The following is a 16,589-nucleotide window of genomic DNA, read 5'->3' as shown; positions in this document are numbered from 1 at the left end:
TCAGGAGTGAATTCTGTTGACAAAAAGAGATATAGACAACATCTACGGGTTTGACAAAGTACACACAATGGAAAGTAGACAGGGGACAATAGAGTAAAATTATAAGAAACAATTCCAAGGTCAGACTCTTTTGATATTACCTACTGCGAAAGGAAACAGCATTCTCATTAACAGTAATATCTATAATTATTTCACTGATCTTGCTGAAAGTAACCACATTTGACTTTGAATATTTACAGATATCAAAGTTAAAAGCATTGTTGGTTATTTCGTGCTTGTGCGGGACATATGGTAGACTAAAATTTAACAGCTGATTATATTAAGATTTTTGTCCTTAAAAATGTCATCACCAATTAGTATCATTAAGAGCCTCTGGCATTAAAAAAACCTCCATTTGCAGTCACGATAGTGCGATAGAAACGTTTAGATTGAAAATATTCACGAGATAACAGAAGGGAGTGCTGTAATCGATCATCCATAGGTTTAAATTTTTAACCGAATATATTCCATTTTTTTTAATGGGGTCGGCGTTACCACAAAATTGAATTTAAATACGGTGCCGTAGTGAAATGTGCGCGGTACGATGTTCAATTGAATGCGTGGTGGGGTAATTTTTCGTGAATTCCACTGCGCAAAGCGCTTCACGATTTGTGGATCACCGGAGACTTTAGACTTGGCCATTCACTTTTTTTATTATATCGTGCCTCGCCTTCAATCTTGCTCAATATTTTTGAAACCCACCTCGTACCCCCCCCCCCTCACTAACCCGACCCTCGCCAACGAGCACTCCCACGAGCCAACCCTGTCCGACATCGATCACCTGCTGCTATCCGGGAGCGACGAATCTTTTCGGCGACACGGTTTACTCGGCTTTAGTTGAATATATATCTCCGGAGTGGGAGGGAGAGAAAAATAAAGGACGCATTGTCAGCTGGAAAATGATCGGTGAGCATTTAAAACAAGTCGTTCCGTGCCAACACGAATCTTATAATCCACCATTCTTTAAATACGGGGCAATTCTGTCCGCTGTAAATTGAATTTATGGACACGTCGCAGGGGGGGGGGATATTCGATACATGACATTTTTCGGGGGGCTTGTGCCTGCTAGACGGTTCGAGAGAGACGATTGCATGAATAAAATTCATCATTCCGATCGCAAGCGGTGGTGGCGGGTGGCGAAATAGTGATGATGTTAACCTAGCTGGGGAAAAAGCAAAATTCACGGAATTAATTAAATTCCTCTAGCGTTTGCACCGATAAATGCTAAATTGACGATTTTAAAACTGCTGAACTGAGAACCCGGGAAAAACAATGGTATCCCAATAATCCATTTAAAATGTATTTATTGTGCAAAAATTGGCTCATAGATTCGCTTCGAAAATATAATGTTTTCAAATTTACGTTAGAATCATGTTAATATTCCATTACTAAGCTTGGTGTAGCAACGAATTAACTGCATAATACGTGATTAAAAAAAATTAGAATGTGTGTTTCCTGAAAATTGATTGAAAATATAATTATAGATTAAACTTTAATATCGGATAATTGAATTTGCAAAATAAAATGACGAGGGAATGAATGAACTCGAATAATTCACGTTCAAAATACATACAGATATGGAATCACCTTGTCAATTATTAACTCCAAGAGCCATTGCTAGATATAGAAAATCCTCTCCGAGAGGCAATGTTGCTGGAAAATATGCATACGCAACAATCTTAAGGCTGTAAACACAATCAAGATATCGCAGATTCCATCAGTCAAAACGAGGTAAATAACCGGTATCAGGAGGAGAGAGAACGAAAGAAGTGAACCGCATCTATGCCGGCTGCTCGTATTCCTCCCCCCTTCCCGCCTTTTGACGATGAATTCCCTCTAGCGTCCGATATTTTCCTAGAGACCTTCCCCCGACTCAATCGACCAATCACCTACGCAGTCAGTCGGCTCCCCGCTTAATCCCACTTGATGGATAGGTCTAACAAAATCTCGCCTTATTCGTATTCCATCCTCGGCAGCCACACCTCTCCCCCTGCCGCACCCCCCGCGATCCTCCCAGAGAACCTCCTACCCTCCCCCGCTCCACAACCCTCCGGCCTATATCGTCACATCGCCATCACTATGGCTACGCTTAAGCCCTCATTCTCCGCTATTCTTGCGCGCTCATTGTTACACTGGAAACGATCTCATATCCCGCCCTCTCCCTCCTCTTTCCTCCCCATCTTAGCGTCGCAACCCACTCTCCCCCCCCTCTCTCTCTCACTCCCGAAACCTCTTCACCTCCTGATGCCTTGGGTTCCTTCTCCTTAATCTCCTCGCTCCTTCCTTCTCCTCCTCTTCCACACCGCCCTCCCTCACGCACCCCCGTTTCCTAAGCCCCTCATCAAGGGCTCACCTCTTCCACCTCACCTTAACAAACGTTGGTTTTACAGTGTTTCCGTCTAAGAGAAACTATCATTCCTGCTTCTTTAAATAAAAATGGTCAGTTTACGCCTCTGTTTTCCAAATCCAGGGCCTATGGCTCAGCGGTAGTATTTATAATTAACATTTCAGTTTTTTTAACAGTGAATAATGATATTAGCAGCAAATAACAAAATTATGATTTACCATCTATCTAAATTTGCTAAGGCTGACAATATTTCACGACTAACTAAAAAAAGTTCACATTTCAAGTTATCGGAAAATTTTCTTATTAGATTTTAAGTACTAGCCGAAGATTAAACTGAACGTTGACTGACTCATGAGTATATGCCTGTATGTATAGATGATAGAATAACACAATTCAATCTAGTTTTTTTTATCAAATTAAGGTTTATCATTTTTCCAAGCTACTGGGTATTCAAATGTTACAAATTGAATCTACTGTCGGGAATAAATGTGCGCTGTTATGTATATCAAGTGTGCATAAAATAAAATTATATCTATTAGCTACGATAATGCCATCGATCAATATTTAATTACATTCGTCATGAATAAAAATGATTGTTTTAAACATGTGACAAAGTGGGTGGAACGAAAATATTTAAAACCAAGGTAATGCTAGCTTAGGTTTCGTATTACATATACTATACAATTATTGCTTTTGACGACTTCTTTAAAACTACATATCTCACAAAATAGGCAAAACCAATTAGCCACTTGAGTTGTAAGTTGTATGTATTTATTCCTATTCTAGTCTATAACCGTTTATGCTGCTCATTATGACACGATTATACGATTCCGATATTCGTCTCCTACTTGTTTTATGTAAATGCCATCTACGATATCCGTTCTCTTGAGCCAATACGTACATTTTATTTGCGTATTTAAATGGAAGGCTTTGGTGGGCAGGATGCTAGGCAAGCGAGGTAGTGGTAAAAAAAAGAGAAGCTCAGTTGGAAGAAATAAAGGGGAGCATAATTTATGCGGAAATGTAGAACCGTTCATTTGTCTACAGAGTAAATTTGTGTCTTACTAGACGATGATAAAGAGGAAAGGCGTGTTCAGTATATACTATTACTACTTTGAAGTAGAAATTATTTATGAATACATGGGTGGTCTGAAAGTTTCCGATCTCAAAAATTAAAAAAAAAAAATATCTTGTATCTTTGTTAGGCCGGAAACTTTTCAGACAACCCTCATACATTGGCATTCCTGGTCACCAATCTCACTGTCAGCATTGTGTTGAAATCTTATTCTGTTCATGCATCTTCACTTGTACTACCTTACTTCTTTCGATAAAGGGAGTTAATGCTTACTTTTATACAAAGCGCTTTCCAAAGGATGAGTAAGAACAAACCGTTTTACTCCATATAGATCGATTTTACATTCGCCGTCATCACTTCCATAGCTTCACTCATTATCGCATCAGAAGCATTATTAAACACTGAAAGAGACACTACCACCTAAATTTCCTTTTAAATTTGACCTTGTTTCCGTTTATTAAGTTCAGGAACGTATACTCTCTCTTTCCGATTACGTACCAAAGCTGGTAATTATCTGTGCATAATTCGTATTCGCTCCCGATTTACTTCCCTTATCTCCCCATATCTTTCTCAGTTCCCTCTCCGTCCTCCACTCCCGAGAAGTCCTTCGACTCACAGCCCCCTTCTCTACGCCGAGGAGTTCTACTTCTTAATCCCTTCCTCCCAGCCTTCCTTTTGCGTCCCTTCCTCCCTCCGAGAACCCTTTTCCTCGGCACAATAGCCTCCTTATCCCACTATCCCCGTCCCTGTCGCCTAATGGCAATTGGACCAATCAGCATTCACGACCACACTCGCATTGCTCCATTCCCCCCCCCCGCCCTTCGTCCATTTAATAACTGAGAGGCGCGCCACACTTATTTGGCAACCAAGATTGCCAGAGGGAGCAAGAGGGGAGAGTGAGAAGGGGAGGAAATATACTCCCCGGGTGCATGGGCGCGGTCGCATAGCTCTCTTCTTAATTCGACCAAAATCCTGGCTGCATCATCGAGACAAATCATTACAGTGAATCTGATACTAATCTCTTAAGGGAAAAGCAATACGCTTCCTTCCTTTAAGAAGAGCAAGATTTTTTCAATGGAGACGAAAACAAACGTTACGTGACACTGTAGAGGAAAGTAATTTTGTGGAGTATGTATGTTATAACTAGGGAAATGGTGTACTTTCCTCGTATTTCCTTCCGTAAAACAAAGATGCCCTTGAAAAACAAACACTCCAAAAATTTACAACATTCAGCCACCTATTTTGAGTAATAAACTACCAGCTTAATGATCTTGACCACCAACGTAGATTTTTTGAGAGCTATTTTGTCCACCTTCATTTATTATCTAATATTTATGTAAAAGTTAGTCTATATTAATTGCAGTTATTATTTGCACATTAATCAGCATCTCACCCAATACCTAAAGCAGCAAGAGTATGTAAACAGGAATATTTTCCAATTATCTATTTTTGGTCTATATAATTTTATGAATATTTTATTAATTGTAATCTCATTCGAGTGCTATGATGAAAAGAAAGAAATGCATCGCCGAACTCAATAATTTTGTTTCTCCAGTAAGTAAAAAGCCTTTCGAGTCTTGATCCACGATTTAAAAGTGGATCAGTTTCATGGACCTAAGGAATCCGTAATCCTCTCCGTAATCCGTAACGGGAAATTTTACAATGGGCTGGAAATAGTTTCATTGGTCCATAAAACGCATTTTCTTGCAAACCCCTGGCCTGTAACCTAGCGTGTAACTCACGTAATTTATTACCCCGCCATAGGCACTGTAGCGTCATGGACGGCAGAGACTTACATGGAAAATCCTACTTAATCTTTTACATCCAGCAATGTGAAGACTTTAAAAGACGTTAAATCGAAGTGAAATACACTGGCAATAACGAAGCACACGTAATACCTCTTAGTTTCACGTCTATGTTTAGAGACTTAAATAAACAGCCTAGGTTTTAAGAATATTACCTGAGCATAGTCAATAAAATTATCTTACACAGTAGGGATACCACATGATGGATGAAGGTGGCGAATTAACAATTATTCATGAAAAAAATTATGATGCGTACTTTCCATACCGCTGACCTGTCTCATTATAATACTTTTCCAAAAATTTAATGACAAAGTATTTACACATATTATTTTTTTTCGAATTAGATATTGAATATTATTAAGATCCAATATTTTTAGTCAACCTTTCACGCAAATAATATTACTGAATTACATGCATATCTAATGATAAATTTAGTTATTTTAAAATGCACATGCTCTAATTTTAAGCCACTGAGCATTCATCAATCATTTATAACCCACGATTAAGTCACCGAAAAGGTTAAATGACAAACTTGATAAAATATTACCATTACAGGTAAGAGTGAAAAAAGGAATTCTGTTGAACACTTCCGTTAGGCTAATGCATTAGGAATTAGCCTGTTATGGGCATGGGCAAATTTATGAATGACTGGTAGGAAATTCTTTAGCCGTAAGGGTACTTGATACACTAAATGATAATGCTAGGAAGATCTGAAAAAATAGCAATAGCATGAAAAAGGAAAAAAACATAACCAAGCTGGCAGATTATAATATCAATGCAGTTTTTCAAACCAGAGGCACTGTTAACAGAAAATATTACACAGGCTCCGAATTATTTTTCGTCGGCAATCATTAATTTATTGGCAAATTTCAATATATTCGTACAATGACCTTCGATTGCTTGTTGAACAAATAATCAAATTAATAACTTTTTATCATTGACCTGCAGTGAGAGGAAACGTAAAAAAAACACATGAAAAAAATTATTCAATTTGAATCCTTTCAAAACTGATTTCATTTCCAAAACTTTTTAAAACCCCATTTATCTTCTCAATTGAATTCATATACTTAATTAGCTAAAAATTCCACTCGTCTCATATTAAACGACGCAAAATGTTAAAAATAAAACTTTTAAACTGCTCGTCAGCTTTATTGAGACTCAATGGAATAGTGTTCTGTTACTTGACGTGACCCGTCCTCGGGAATATGTCAGTGGGAGGCAATACCTCTGGGGCGTAAGAGTGAGAAGAGAATGGAGAGCAAGGGGAAGAGCAGGAAAGCAGAGGAAGACTTAGCGGACCGGAGGAAGAAGGGGATGAGCGAAGGTGCGGAGAAGAGGAGTAGGGTGTCGCATGATTAAAGTAGGTGGCGAGGGTTGGATTGAGGTAAGAAAGGAATTAAGAGGCCCCGCAACATAATTGCGACTGTGTTGTCTTTAAGAGGGTGGAACGTTAAATTGGCTCCTGGGGGAAGGATAGTGCGGTGGAGGATGAGAACGGGGGGGATGTGTTGGGAAAGTGGGTTGGGCGCAGCGGTTCCCCGGAATGGATGATAATGTAGATGAGAGAATTGGAGGGAGGGGCGGCGAGGGTGTTCGGGAGTGAAGCCACGGTGAGCGGGCAGGGACAAGGAACGGGGAGGGGGGAAGAGGGGGTTACTGGGGAGACGCTTGGCTCAAGGCTTTCGTCACGGCCTGCGTGGGGCCAAGTGTTTAGCGTGGCGAGCAAAGGAAGATGCGTGCTCACATGTGACGCTGTTTATCGAAGTCTTAATACCCAACTTGTAGCGAAATTAGTCCGGGAGCTCTCGGAAATATCGGACGGGGTGATTTTTGCGACCCCGGCGTGGAAGGGGTCTTCTAAGATGGCAATAAGGTGGGGGGGGGGGGAGTGGCTGCACCCTCGTATACACTATTCGCATATTCCAGGCAGGTTATCTGCTTAGACGGAGAGCGAGGATGCTTGCAAGGAAGACGGAGGGAGGAGATGATGAACGGGGAGATGTTTCGTCCACTAAGCTTTCGGGTGGGTTGACGGCATGATTTCGGATGAGCGAGGGTTGGTAAGACCCTTTCGCATAAGTCGTATATCAAGCATGGACTTGGTGGAAAATGAAGATAGACGTGTATGAGAAAGAAAGAGGTATAGAGAAAATAAGTTCGCAAAACGTCCGTATTGTGAAGAAAGCGCAGTGCGAGTCACGCATGTGCCTAAGTCAAGGAAATGCAATTGAAGTAAATAAATACATAACGAAAGAGTTAATACCTTTGGATAGTAAATATGAAGAAAGTGAAGCTTCAACAATGCGTGTACCTCCAAAGTTCAAATTCAACGCGAATGAGAAACGGAAATGGAGCTTAGTGAATATACGTTTCTTAGACCTGTATTTTATGTTAAATACACGTATTTGTTTTGAGTTATATCGGAAAAGTTGGAAGAAAAATTCGGCCTCACAGGTAAATATGTTTCTACACAATTTAAATGATTTATTCAAAGGTTGAACTCCGTGAAATTATAATAAAAAATTAATAACATTAGCCAGAACGCCTTTCCGACGAGTTCATTCACACAATCCTTCCCAGGGACGCGAGGAGGCCTCTCAAGTAGAACCAGCAAATAATCCCCGTGCACCGAATAGTCCTCTGGACTCCTCACGGAGTTTATTCCTTCGCAAGGTGGGCACTCTGAATCCGAGGTCCGGGTTTGGGGAATTGGACTACTTTCGGAGGTTGAATCCTCGTGTGTGGAAGGTAGAGTGAAGGATGGAGAGGGGATTGAGGAGGGATGCGGGGAGGAAAGGGAGCGGTTGTGGGGTATGCGAAGGTGGGAGAGGACGGTCTATTTGCATAGTAAGTAGATGTGCTTGGAATAGCTGGGGGTCGGGCGGGGGATGGTTTTAAGGCTAGGGAGTCGGTCGGTTGGGGGCTCTGAGGGAGGGACTCGACAGGGGAATGGAATATATGCGCAAGCGGGAGAAGATTAAGACGCTCAGGGTAGTTAGCGAGGGAGGGAGCGAGAGGTGAAGACGAGGCTTGTTGAGGAGCGGAAAAGGGATGTGTGAGTGAAAGTACTTTGAGAAGGAAATGCACTCGAGACAAAGATAATTGTGGTTTTAAGGGTGGGGTGGGTGGGTGAGTGAGTAAGGGGCTCTCGCTGGTGAGTCGATAAAGATAACTGGCAATTAGGAGTTTCCGGACGAGAGCAGGGTTTAAATATCCCCTGAGACCACTGAGTACGAAGTGTAACTGTGTGCTTTATGGGGTCTATTGACAAATATCAAAGTCTCGCACAATACTTAATTTGACGAAGAAAAATTATTGTCTCCGAAATGCAGAAATATATTTAATTATGGAAAGTACACACGGCGGCATGTGTCTTAAATCTTCAGGTACCTTTAACTTCATTCAAAAAATAGAAATTTTAAAATGCTAAACGTAATCTTTGGAAATAAATAAATATGTTACTCAAAAACATTTGCAATGAGAAATGAATTTTTTTGAAGAAATTCATTTTTCAGGATTGTCCCGATTTTGGAAATGAAATAGTCGAACTAACTAAATTTTATGAGATGTTTTTCCATTTAAATTCTTTCCCAATAAAACTTAAAACCCGGCCATATTCTGCCCGACACTAGCGAAATTTTAAGGCACATTTTTAAAGCAGTTTTTTTTCAAAATTGAATCATTATCAGTGTTTTACATGGAGTGTTCATTAAGCCGGAAATAATTATTCACAAAATATATGCACTCACAAATCGTTATATCTTCTTACTTTATCTTTAGCCTCTGCCCTTCCTCCCACTACAACAACGACTCCATTCATCTACCCCAAAACCCACATTCTATCACCCTTTTTCCTCTCTGAGTTTTACCAATATATACGTGTTTAGGCTCTTGGTGAAAACGTCGAGCAGTGAAAAAATGGAGTAAGTATAGGAGACACTATAAAAACATAGATTCATATTAAATGGATACAGAAATAGTTTACGTTTGGTCAGCTTGGCCAAGTCAGATATCAAAAGAATGCTTCTTCGCCCGACTTAAAATATCTTCGTGAGCGTTCTTTATTATTTGATTTAATGGATTCTCTAACATTCAAATAAACTTCGCCAAATCCACAAAATTTTTATGCAGTTTTATTTTAATTTATTAACTCTTCCGGTCAAAAGGACGTGAAAAATGTTTTACAGTCCCCATCGAAAAACATGTTAATGTCATGTACAACGCTGAACGACGAAGGAGCGAGCAAAGCACTGAAAAAGTGTCACCACGCCAAATTGTTTCACTTCAAGGGTAACTAAGGTGATATTGATTACACGCATGGATGACGAGCAGACAATTTAGCGGGAATGTTAAAGAGTATCATCAAAGGTGATGTCGAGGAGAGAGTGACGGGGAAGCCGGGGAGAGGAGGCGGCAAGAAAGGGCAGGAGGGGAAAGGGGATGAGGAAAGGGAAACGAAGGGGGAGGTGCACGGGAGATTAGCGAGAGTATAGCCGCTCGGAGATAAGGCTCAGGCGCTGTCTTGAATGTGGATGAGAGGCACGGGGAAGAGGCGGGAGAGGGGGCGTGGTAGGAAGAAGAAGAGATAAGGAGCGAGGACGAGGAGAAAGGGAGGTGAGGACGAAGGATGGAAGGGGAGAGAGAGAGGGAGAGTGGATACATGTCAGTGCTAAGGTCTCGACCCCGAAGAATCTCCCTTCACTCTCCGTCGGGGTTAACAGAATGGGTTAAAGGGGTCTGGTATTCTCGCTCGGCCTTTAGAATTACTCCTACTTTCTACATGGGCAACCCAAGAGAGGGAGACCGACCCCTGGGTGCTCGCTCTCTTGGCCACCATTAAAACATTCCCTCCCCATCCACTCCCTGCGTCTTCTCATCACCATTTGCTTGTTCTCTATCAATCTCTCGGGTTCGCCGTGAGTCTCCGGCCTTATCCAAACTTAAACTCGCCCGGTTACCATTCCGTCCGGAGTGGAAAGCATTCCCTCCCGGCCTAATACTCGAGGCGGAGGAGGAAAAGGGTCCAGGGAGTGCCTAAGGATCGTCACCTTAGGACGTGTATGGGGAGATGGAAGGGTGAAGAGGAGATGTGGTAATGGAAGAACATGCCGAGTTCAACACCTGAGGGCTGGACCAGTGTGGAGGGTTGGGAATGGGAGAAGAGACGGGGAAAGATGCCAATATTTAGAGGGCCAGTGCTCTGAGCGTTTTTGCACCCTGCGTAGGCCCGACTCTCCCTACAAAACATTTTTTAACATCCGTGGAGGGTGCAGATTCAAATGACCGATGGGTATGTTTGCCCAGAGGACGTCAGAGGTAACCTAAATCTTGATTGATTTATCCCTGCGCTTACGTCTGGGAAAGATAAATTCGTACCTGGACTTTAACAGAATAAGAGTCCCAACGTCCGTCGAATTTCCTCATGAGCTATTTTCAGATGTTTTTCCCTCCTAAATTCCTATTTTGCGCATGAAATTGGTGTTACGTAGGAGAGGGTTTCTACCCTGGTATACAATAAAATTTGCGAAGCTATGGGATTAGTAATTCAGGATAGTAAAAATTGAAATTATTATTTAATATGGCATGGCTTGATAAGTATTATAGCAGTACAATGAAATCTTGACTGCGTCGATGTTTTTTCGGTCTCTTGCTGCGTGGTAACTAAAAGCTAAAGTGTTTCGTTCGCCCTCATAAGAAGTTTACCAAGAGCTGTCTGAAGAGTATTTTACTTGTCACCCTTATTTATTTCGCTGAGATCGCCGTCGGTCATTCTTGACCATATTTCAGACATTTAAACATTAGATCACCACATAAAGCAGTTCGGCATATTTCCCAAGAATAATTAAGAATATGAATTCAGTAGGTCGTTAGTCTACCTTGATTGGTTCTCAAATCGGATGAGCTAATTAAGCTAAATAATTATCAAAACATTACTCTCATGAAACATTAACTTATAACCCGATTCTAACCAAAAAATTTTTTTTAAATATGATCAATACGGAGCAGAAAATTAAGCAAAAATTATGCAGCAAAATAAATAATCGCTGCGTAAACCTTCAATCAAAGATCTTGTCTCATTTATCAAAGTCAAAAACGAAATGCTAAAAAATTCAAAAACTCAAGACTGTGAAAGTACTTCTAACTTGCTGTATTTCAGGAGTAACGTGGAATATTTCAAAACCAATGGGAAAAGTGCGCTCAAATATTGACCAATGCGGATTTTTAGAAAACAATACTGTTCAAAATACCTTAAAAATGAATATCTTACCGGAAAATGCGTCGTCTGCCGTTTAATGTGCGCAATGCTAGGTGGGTTGTATGCCATGTTCGCGAACACCATCCTCTCCTCGTAGTCATACTCGCAGAGTATCTTGTTCTCACAGAGGTAAAAGCGGTCGCCGACACAAAATCTGTGAAAAAAGGGAAAAATAGTCAGTTATAAAGTGACCAATGTATGAATATTATTCCAGCGTTCCTCTTTTAACATCAAGGACATACAACTGAATAATATGGCGCTTCAGGAAAAGTTCATACTACATGCAAATTGAAACTGAAGATTGTTTTTTTATATTTTTTGATGCTCTACTTTTACTGGCTTATATATAAGGTAAGGGTAAATGAGGTTTTATGTAGTGAATATAGTAATTTTTAATTATGAATTATGCTTAAAATTGATAAAAATATTTATAATTTAGGTTAACTATATGTAATTAGTCGACTGTAAAAAAGATAATTTTAATTTTAAAATATACTTTCTACATCGTCAACACAAACAAGGAGAGAATAGATAAAGTTTTAAATACAACAATTTAAAAGTACAATAAAGAAACAGTAAACCCGTATATTTCAATCCTAAACAAAAGAACGCTAATAAATTCTTTATGAGACACCTTTCACTTTCCGCATCGAATTCAACGTATTCAATTGTACTGTATTTCAATCATAGGATTGGTTTACTTCAGCCCATATCGTTCCATTTCATTATACTTGAGCGCCAGGTAAGGCGACATATTCTATGGAGAGTAATGTGGTGGTTTCCCGTCGCCTTCCACATCGCAGTACATCGGCCGATACCGTGAACTTCAGCGTTACCCGCAGCTGAGCCGGGCCGACCTACTCGGTCTGGACCACCAGTGCCTAATGGTGAAACTGCTGCCTTTCACAATGGGTTCAGGTTCAGCTTTTTAGTAGGAATCTATGTTCTCGTTGCCTACTTCCAAAATACCATTATTGTGTTAATGATTTTTTTGGTTGCTTCGTTCCGAAAAACTATTATAAAATTTTTTCTACGCTGAAAAATGTTCGTCAGTCACGGAAATCGAATCAGCAACCTTCGGCGGCTCCATAAGCAGACAAGCTACCTTTCGTCTACCACCGCCCATATATCCATATAAATAAATATACCTCTAATCCCAACTGATCTTCCCTTCAACTTTAAAAGATTACAGTTTCCATTCCGGCTAGCTTTTTCAATTACCATTATAAATCACAGGGACAGTCTTTAAAGTTTTGTGGTGTTGATCTAAGATCGCCATGTATTAGCCACGGGCAACTTTATGTTGCTTGCTCCAGAGTAGGTTCGCCTAAAAATTTATATATTCTTTCTCCTGGATATGAAACAAAAAATGTAGTTTATAAACAGGTGTTAAATAAAAAAGATTCTTAAATTTGTATGAAGTTTTGTATTGTTGTACTTTATAATTTGTTGTTTTTATTTATGTAGTTTATTTATATTATTGTTTCTCCCTAACCCGTGCAAAGCCGGGTATTCAGCTAGTATCCATATAAATAAATATAAATATATATATATATATATATATATATATATATATATATATATATATATATATATATATATATATACTCATAAATACAGAAACATATATAAGGAAAAGGGATAGGAACACGTATAAAGAAGGAACACAATAGAGGTGGGGAAGGCGGAATCGAACGGATCACAAGAGTAAAAAAATTTCCTCAACCGAGACTCGAACACCGGATCTTTCCACTTGCCGGGCGGATGCTCTTAACCACTTGAGCTATCGAGGATATGTAATTTACCCTGAGATCCGTGGGTCTTATATGTCGCCAAGCGCCCCGATTCTTTAGCCAAGAGATGGCGTCAGGGGGCTGTTTCACCCACCAAAGGAGAAATAGACAATACACAAGAGGAAAGGCCAGTGGTTAGAATTCATACAACATCATACAGGAAAAGAACAGTGCGTTTCGTGGCACGCATAGCCAGAAGAAAGAGATGAGCCACATTGGCCAAATACACATTCAAACACGAAATCCCGCCAAACGGCGAATAAATACTCATATATACAGAAACATATATAAGGAAAAGGGATAGGAACACGTATAAAGGACGAACACAATAGAGGTGGGGAAGGCGGAATCGAACGGATCACAAGAGTAAAAATATTTCCTCAACCGAGACTCGAACACCGGATCTTTCCACTTGCCGGGCGGATGCTCTTAACCACTTGAGCTATCGAGGATATGTAATTTACCCTGATATCCGTGGGTCTTATACTGCGAATAAGTGGTTAAGAGCATCCGCCCGGCAAGTGGAAAGATCCGGTGTTCGAGTCTCGGTTGAGGAAATATTTTTACTCTTGTGATCCGTTCGATTCCGCCTTCCCCACCTCTATTGTGTTCGTCCTTTATACGTGTTCCTATCCCTTTTCCTTATATATGTTTCTGTATATATGAGTATTTATTCGCCGTTTGGCGGGATTTCGTGTTTGAATGTGTATTTGGCCAATGTGGCTCATCTCTTTCTTCTGGCTATGCGTGCCACGAAACGCACTGTTCTTTTCCTGTATGATGTTGTATGAATTCTAACCACTGGCCTTTCCTCTTGTGTATTGTCTATTTCTCCTTTGGTGGGTGAAACAGCCCCCTGACGCCATCTCTTGGCTAAAGAATCGGGGCGCTTGGCGACATATAAGACCCACGGATATCAGGGTAAATTACATATCCTCGATAGCTGCCTTGACAGCAGGACGTGCCTGTGTTCACCGAGTGTCTAAAATCGCCGGCGTCCGAGGCTTCGGCCGCCGGGGTTTGGAGAGCGGCACTGCCGGACTCTCTCGGAAATCGAGGTTCCGATCGTGTTTTGTTTCGAGCGGCGGTTGACCGCCTAGTTCATCAAGAAGCGTGCAGTTTGACTCTCGACTTCTTCCGCCGGGAAGGCCGTACTTTTGTTTTGTTTAGTGGATCAAGACTGACCTTGACTCCTGGTGTAGAGCTTAGGCTCCTTTTGTTTGCTACCGCCGGGTGCGTGTGGCGTGGAGGGAGCGTTCGTGAGTGTTTTATTTCCCTTTAAAGTGCTCGTTTTTTTTGTTGCGCTTTCCTTCTTCATGCTAGTGTGCTGAATTTGATTTCTTCAAATGGCTGTGCGCCGCTTAAACACGCTCGCCTTGCAAGTTGACGAGAAGGCGAAGCCCATTACCCCGTTGGAGGTCCACCTCTTCACGTTAGAGTCGCTGGGCCTCACACCCGAAGAGATAGTGGCGATCCAATTTGGATACAATCGCCATTTGATATTCCTGAAGTTGGCAACCGAAGGTACAATGACAAGGATTTTAGACAATACTCCGCGGAAACTACCGTTTCCGTCTTTAAGTGACCAGAGGACGACAATAACAATTGACGAGACTTCCGGCAGCCCGTGTAATGTCAGGGTTCTTTGTCTCCCCGTGGAGACCCCATTGGAAGACATAACAGGCGAGCTCCAACGCTTTGGTAAAATCCATCGCTCGTGGGAGAACAGGTGGGAGGGAGACAAGATGGCGCGGGTGCTTACTGGCACCAGGGTTGTGCGGATGACGGTCGAGAGAAATATCCCCTCGTACCTCCACATCGGCGGCAACCGGGCCATCATCATCTATGAGGGTCAGCGCCGCACTTGCGCCCGCTGTAACCAAGAAGGCCACGAGCGCAAGACCTGCCCTCGGAACCAGGGAGGTAAGAGCTATGTGGAGGCAATGACGATGCCCTCCATCCCTAACGCCGCCGTGGAGATGGACGAGCCCGAAGTGGCTGTGGAGGAGAGAGCGCGGTCGCTTCTACTCATCGAGGGTGCGGCCCCGGCTGCTCCCGTCGGTCCCTCGCATCTCCCTTCAATTGGAGGGAAATGTCAGCGGGAGCGAAAATCGTCAACGGAGGAAAGGGAACCGAAAAAGAAGAGGACAGACAAACCCAAGCTCCTGGTCTCGAATACCGATCTACAAATGGCTCACGTACCTACCACCTCGCCTAATATCACACGACCTCCAGCCCCCGTCTCCGTGAGCTCGTCAAATGAAGAGGGATGGTCTTTCGCCCCCCCTCCCCCCGCTCACGCCATCGACGCCCTCGCTACGCAATCCTTGCATCACGGGTTTCAAACACCCCGAGAACCTCTGGTGACAGGTGAGGAGGATGCATCTGATTGCAATGTTTTCCCGTCCCCAACAGCTCATCCCTCGATCCCTTTATCATTGACTGTAAAGGAAGCGTCACCGACCCCGGAAGTCGACCCGCATACAAGTTTCCCAAAGTCAAAAATCCCACATACCCCATCTTCTTTCCCCATTAAGGACAGCCAAGGTGTCGACGATCTTCCCAGCGCTTCTCAAGATACGGACCACAAGCAACTATCGCCCCTGATTTTTCCCGACCACAATCCTTCCGCAGATGAGCCCCAGCCCGCCACTCCGACCCTCCCCGAGGGTACCTCCTGCCCCTTGGCCGCCCCCAGCGGTGCTCCTTCGAAGAAGGCCCCCTGTGGAACGCTGCCGAGTTACCCGGTCTTCGTGGAGACCACGGCTGGCTCTTCCTCTTCGGACGAGGCCGGGGGGGAGGGATGTGGCGAAATGCCGCGTCCTCGCTCGTCGACCCGTTGGACGAGGCGTCCCGGGAAACGGCGAAGCACTCGTCGCCCGGGGTCGAGTCGCGACCGGAGCGACGCTAGCCACGATCAGAACTCTGGGAAGTGATGTCCGGTAACCACCCGGTGCCGGACACACTTCGTCCATCGTTGAAGAGTTTTTTTTTTTTTGGCTGAATGACTGATTGAATCGATAATTTCAACCCTGCCATTGATAATTTCTTACAATACATAATTTTCCTTTGCTAGCTAAAATCTCCCTCCTAATATCTGTGGACCTTGTCTTCCTTTCTTTTTTCATTCTAAATGTAAATGGTCAAATGTACGAGTATGCGTCTGTATGCATATGCTTATGTATGTGCGTGTGGATGTGCATGTGTGCGTATGTATGTACAAGTGGATATGTATGTGGGGTATATGTATCATGTATGTATCCATGTATACACT

General features: G+C 42.3%; 1 protein-coding gene across 2 annotated transcripts in view; it reads right to left on the bottom strand.

Moving 5' to 3' along the window:
* LOC139697905 (LIM domain transcription factor LMO4.1-like) overlaps positions 1-16,589 on the bottom strand; it is a 322,837-nt gene that overhangs the window by 10,767 nt on the left and 295,481 nt on the right. For both annotated transcript variants that reach the window (XM_071596767.1, XM_071596768.1), the window contains one exon: positions 11,535-11,676. In XM_071596767.1, the coding sequence (XP_071452868.1) occupies positions 11,535-11,676 (142 nt within the window). The remainder of the gene's footprint in view (positions 1-11,534; positions 11,677-16,589) is intronic.

The sequence above is a fragment of the Hetaerina americana genome, unplaced genomic scaffold (assembly GCF_022747635.1).
Source record: "Hetaerina americana unplaced genomic scaffold, ioHetAmer1.1.p SCAF_8, whole genome shotgun sequence".
Lineage (NCBI taxonomy): Eukaryota > Metazoa > Arthropoda > Insecta > Odonata > Calopterygidae > Hetaerina > Hetaerina americana.
The sequence above is the reverse complement of the archived record's forward strand: the minus strand, read 5'-3'. Positions and strand labels throughout refer to the sequence as shown.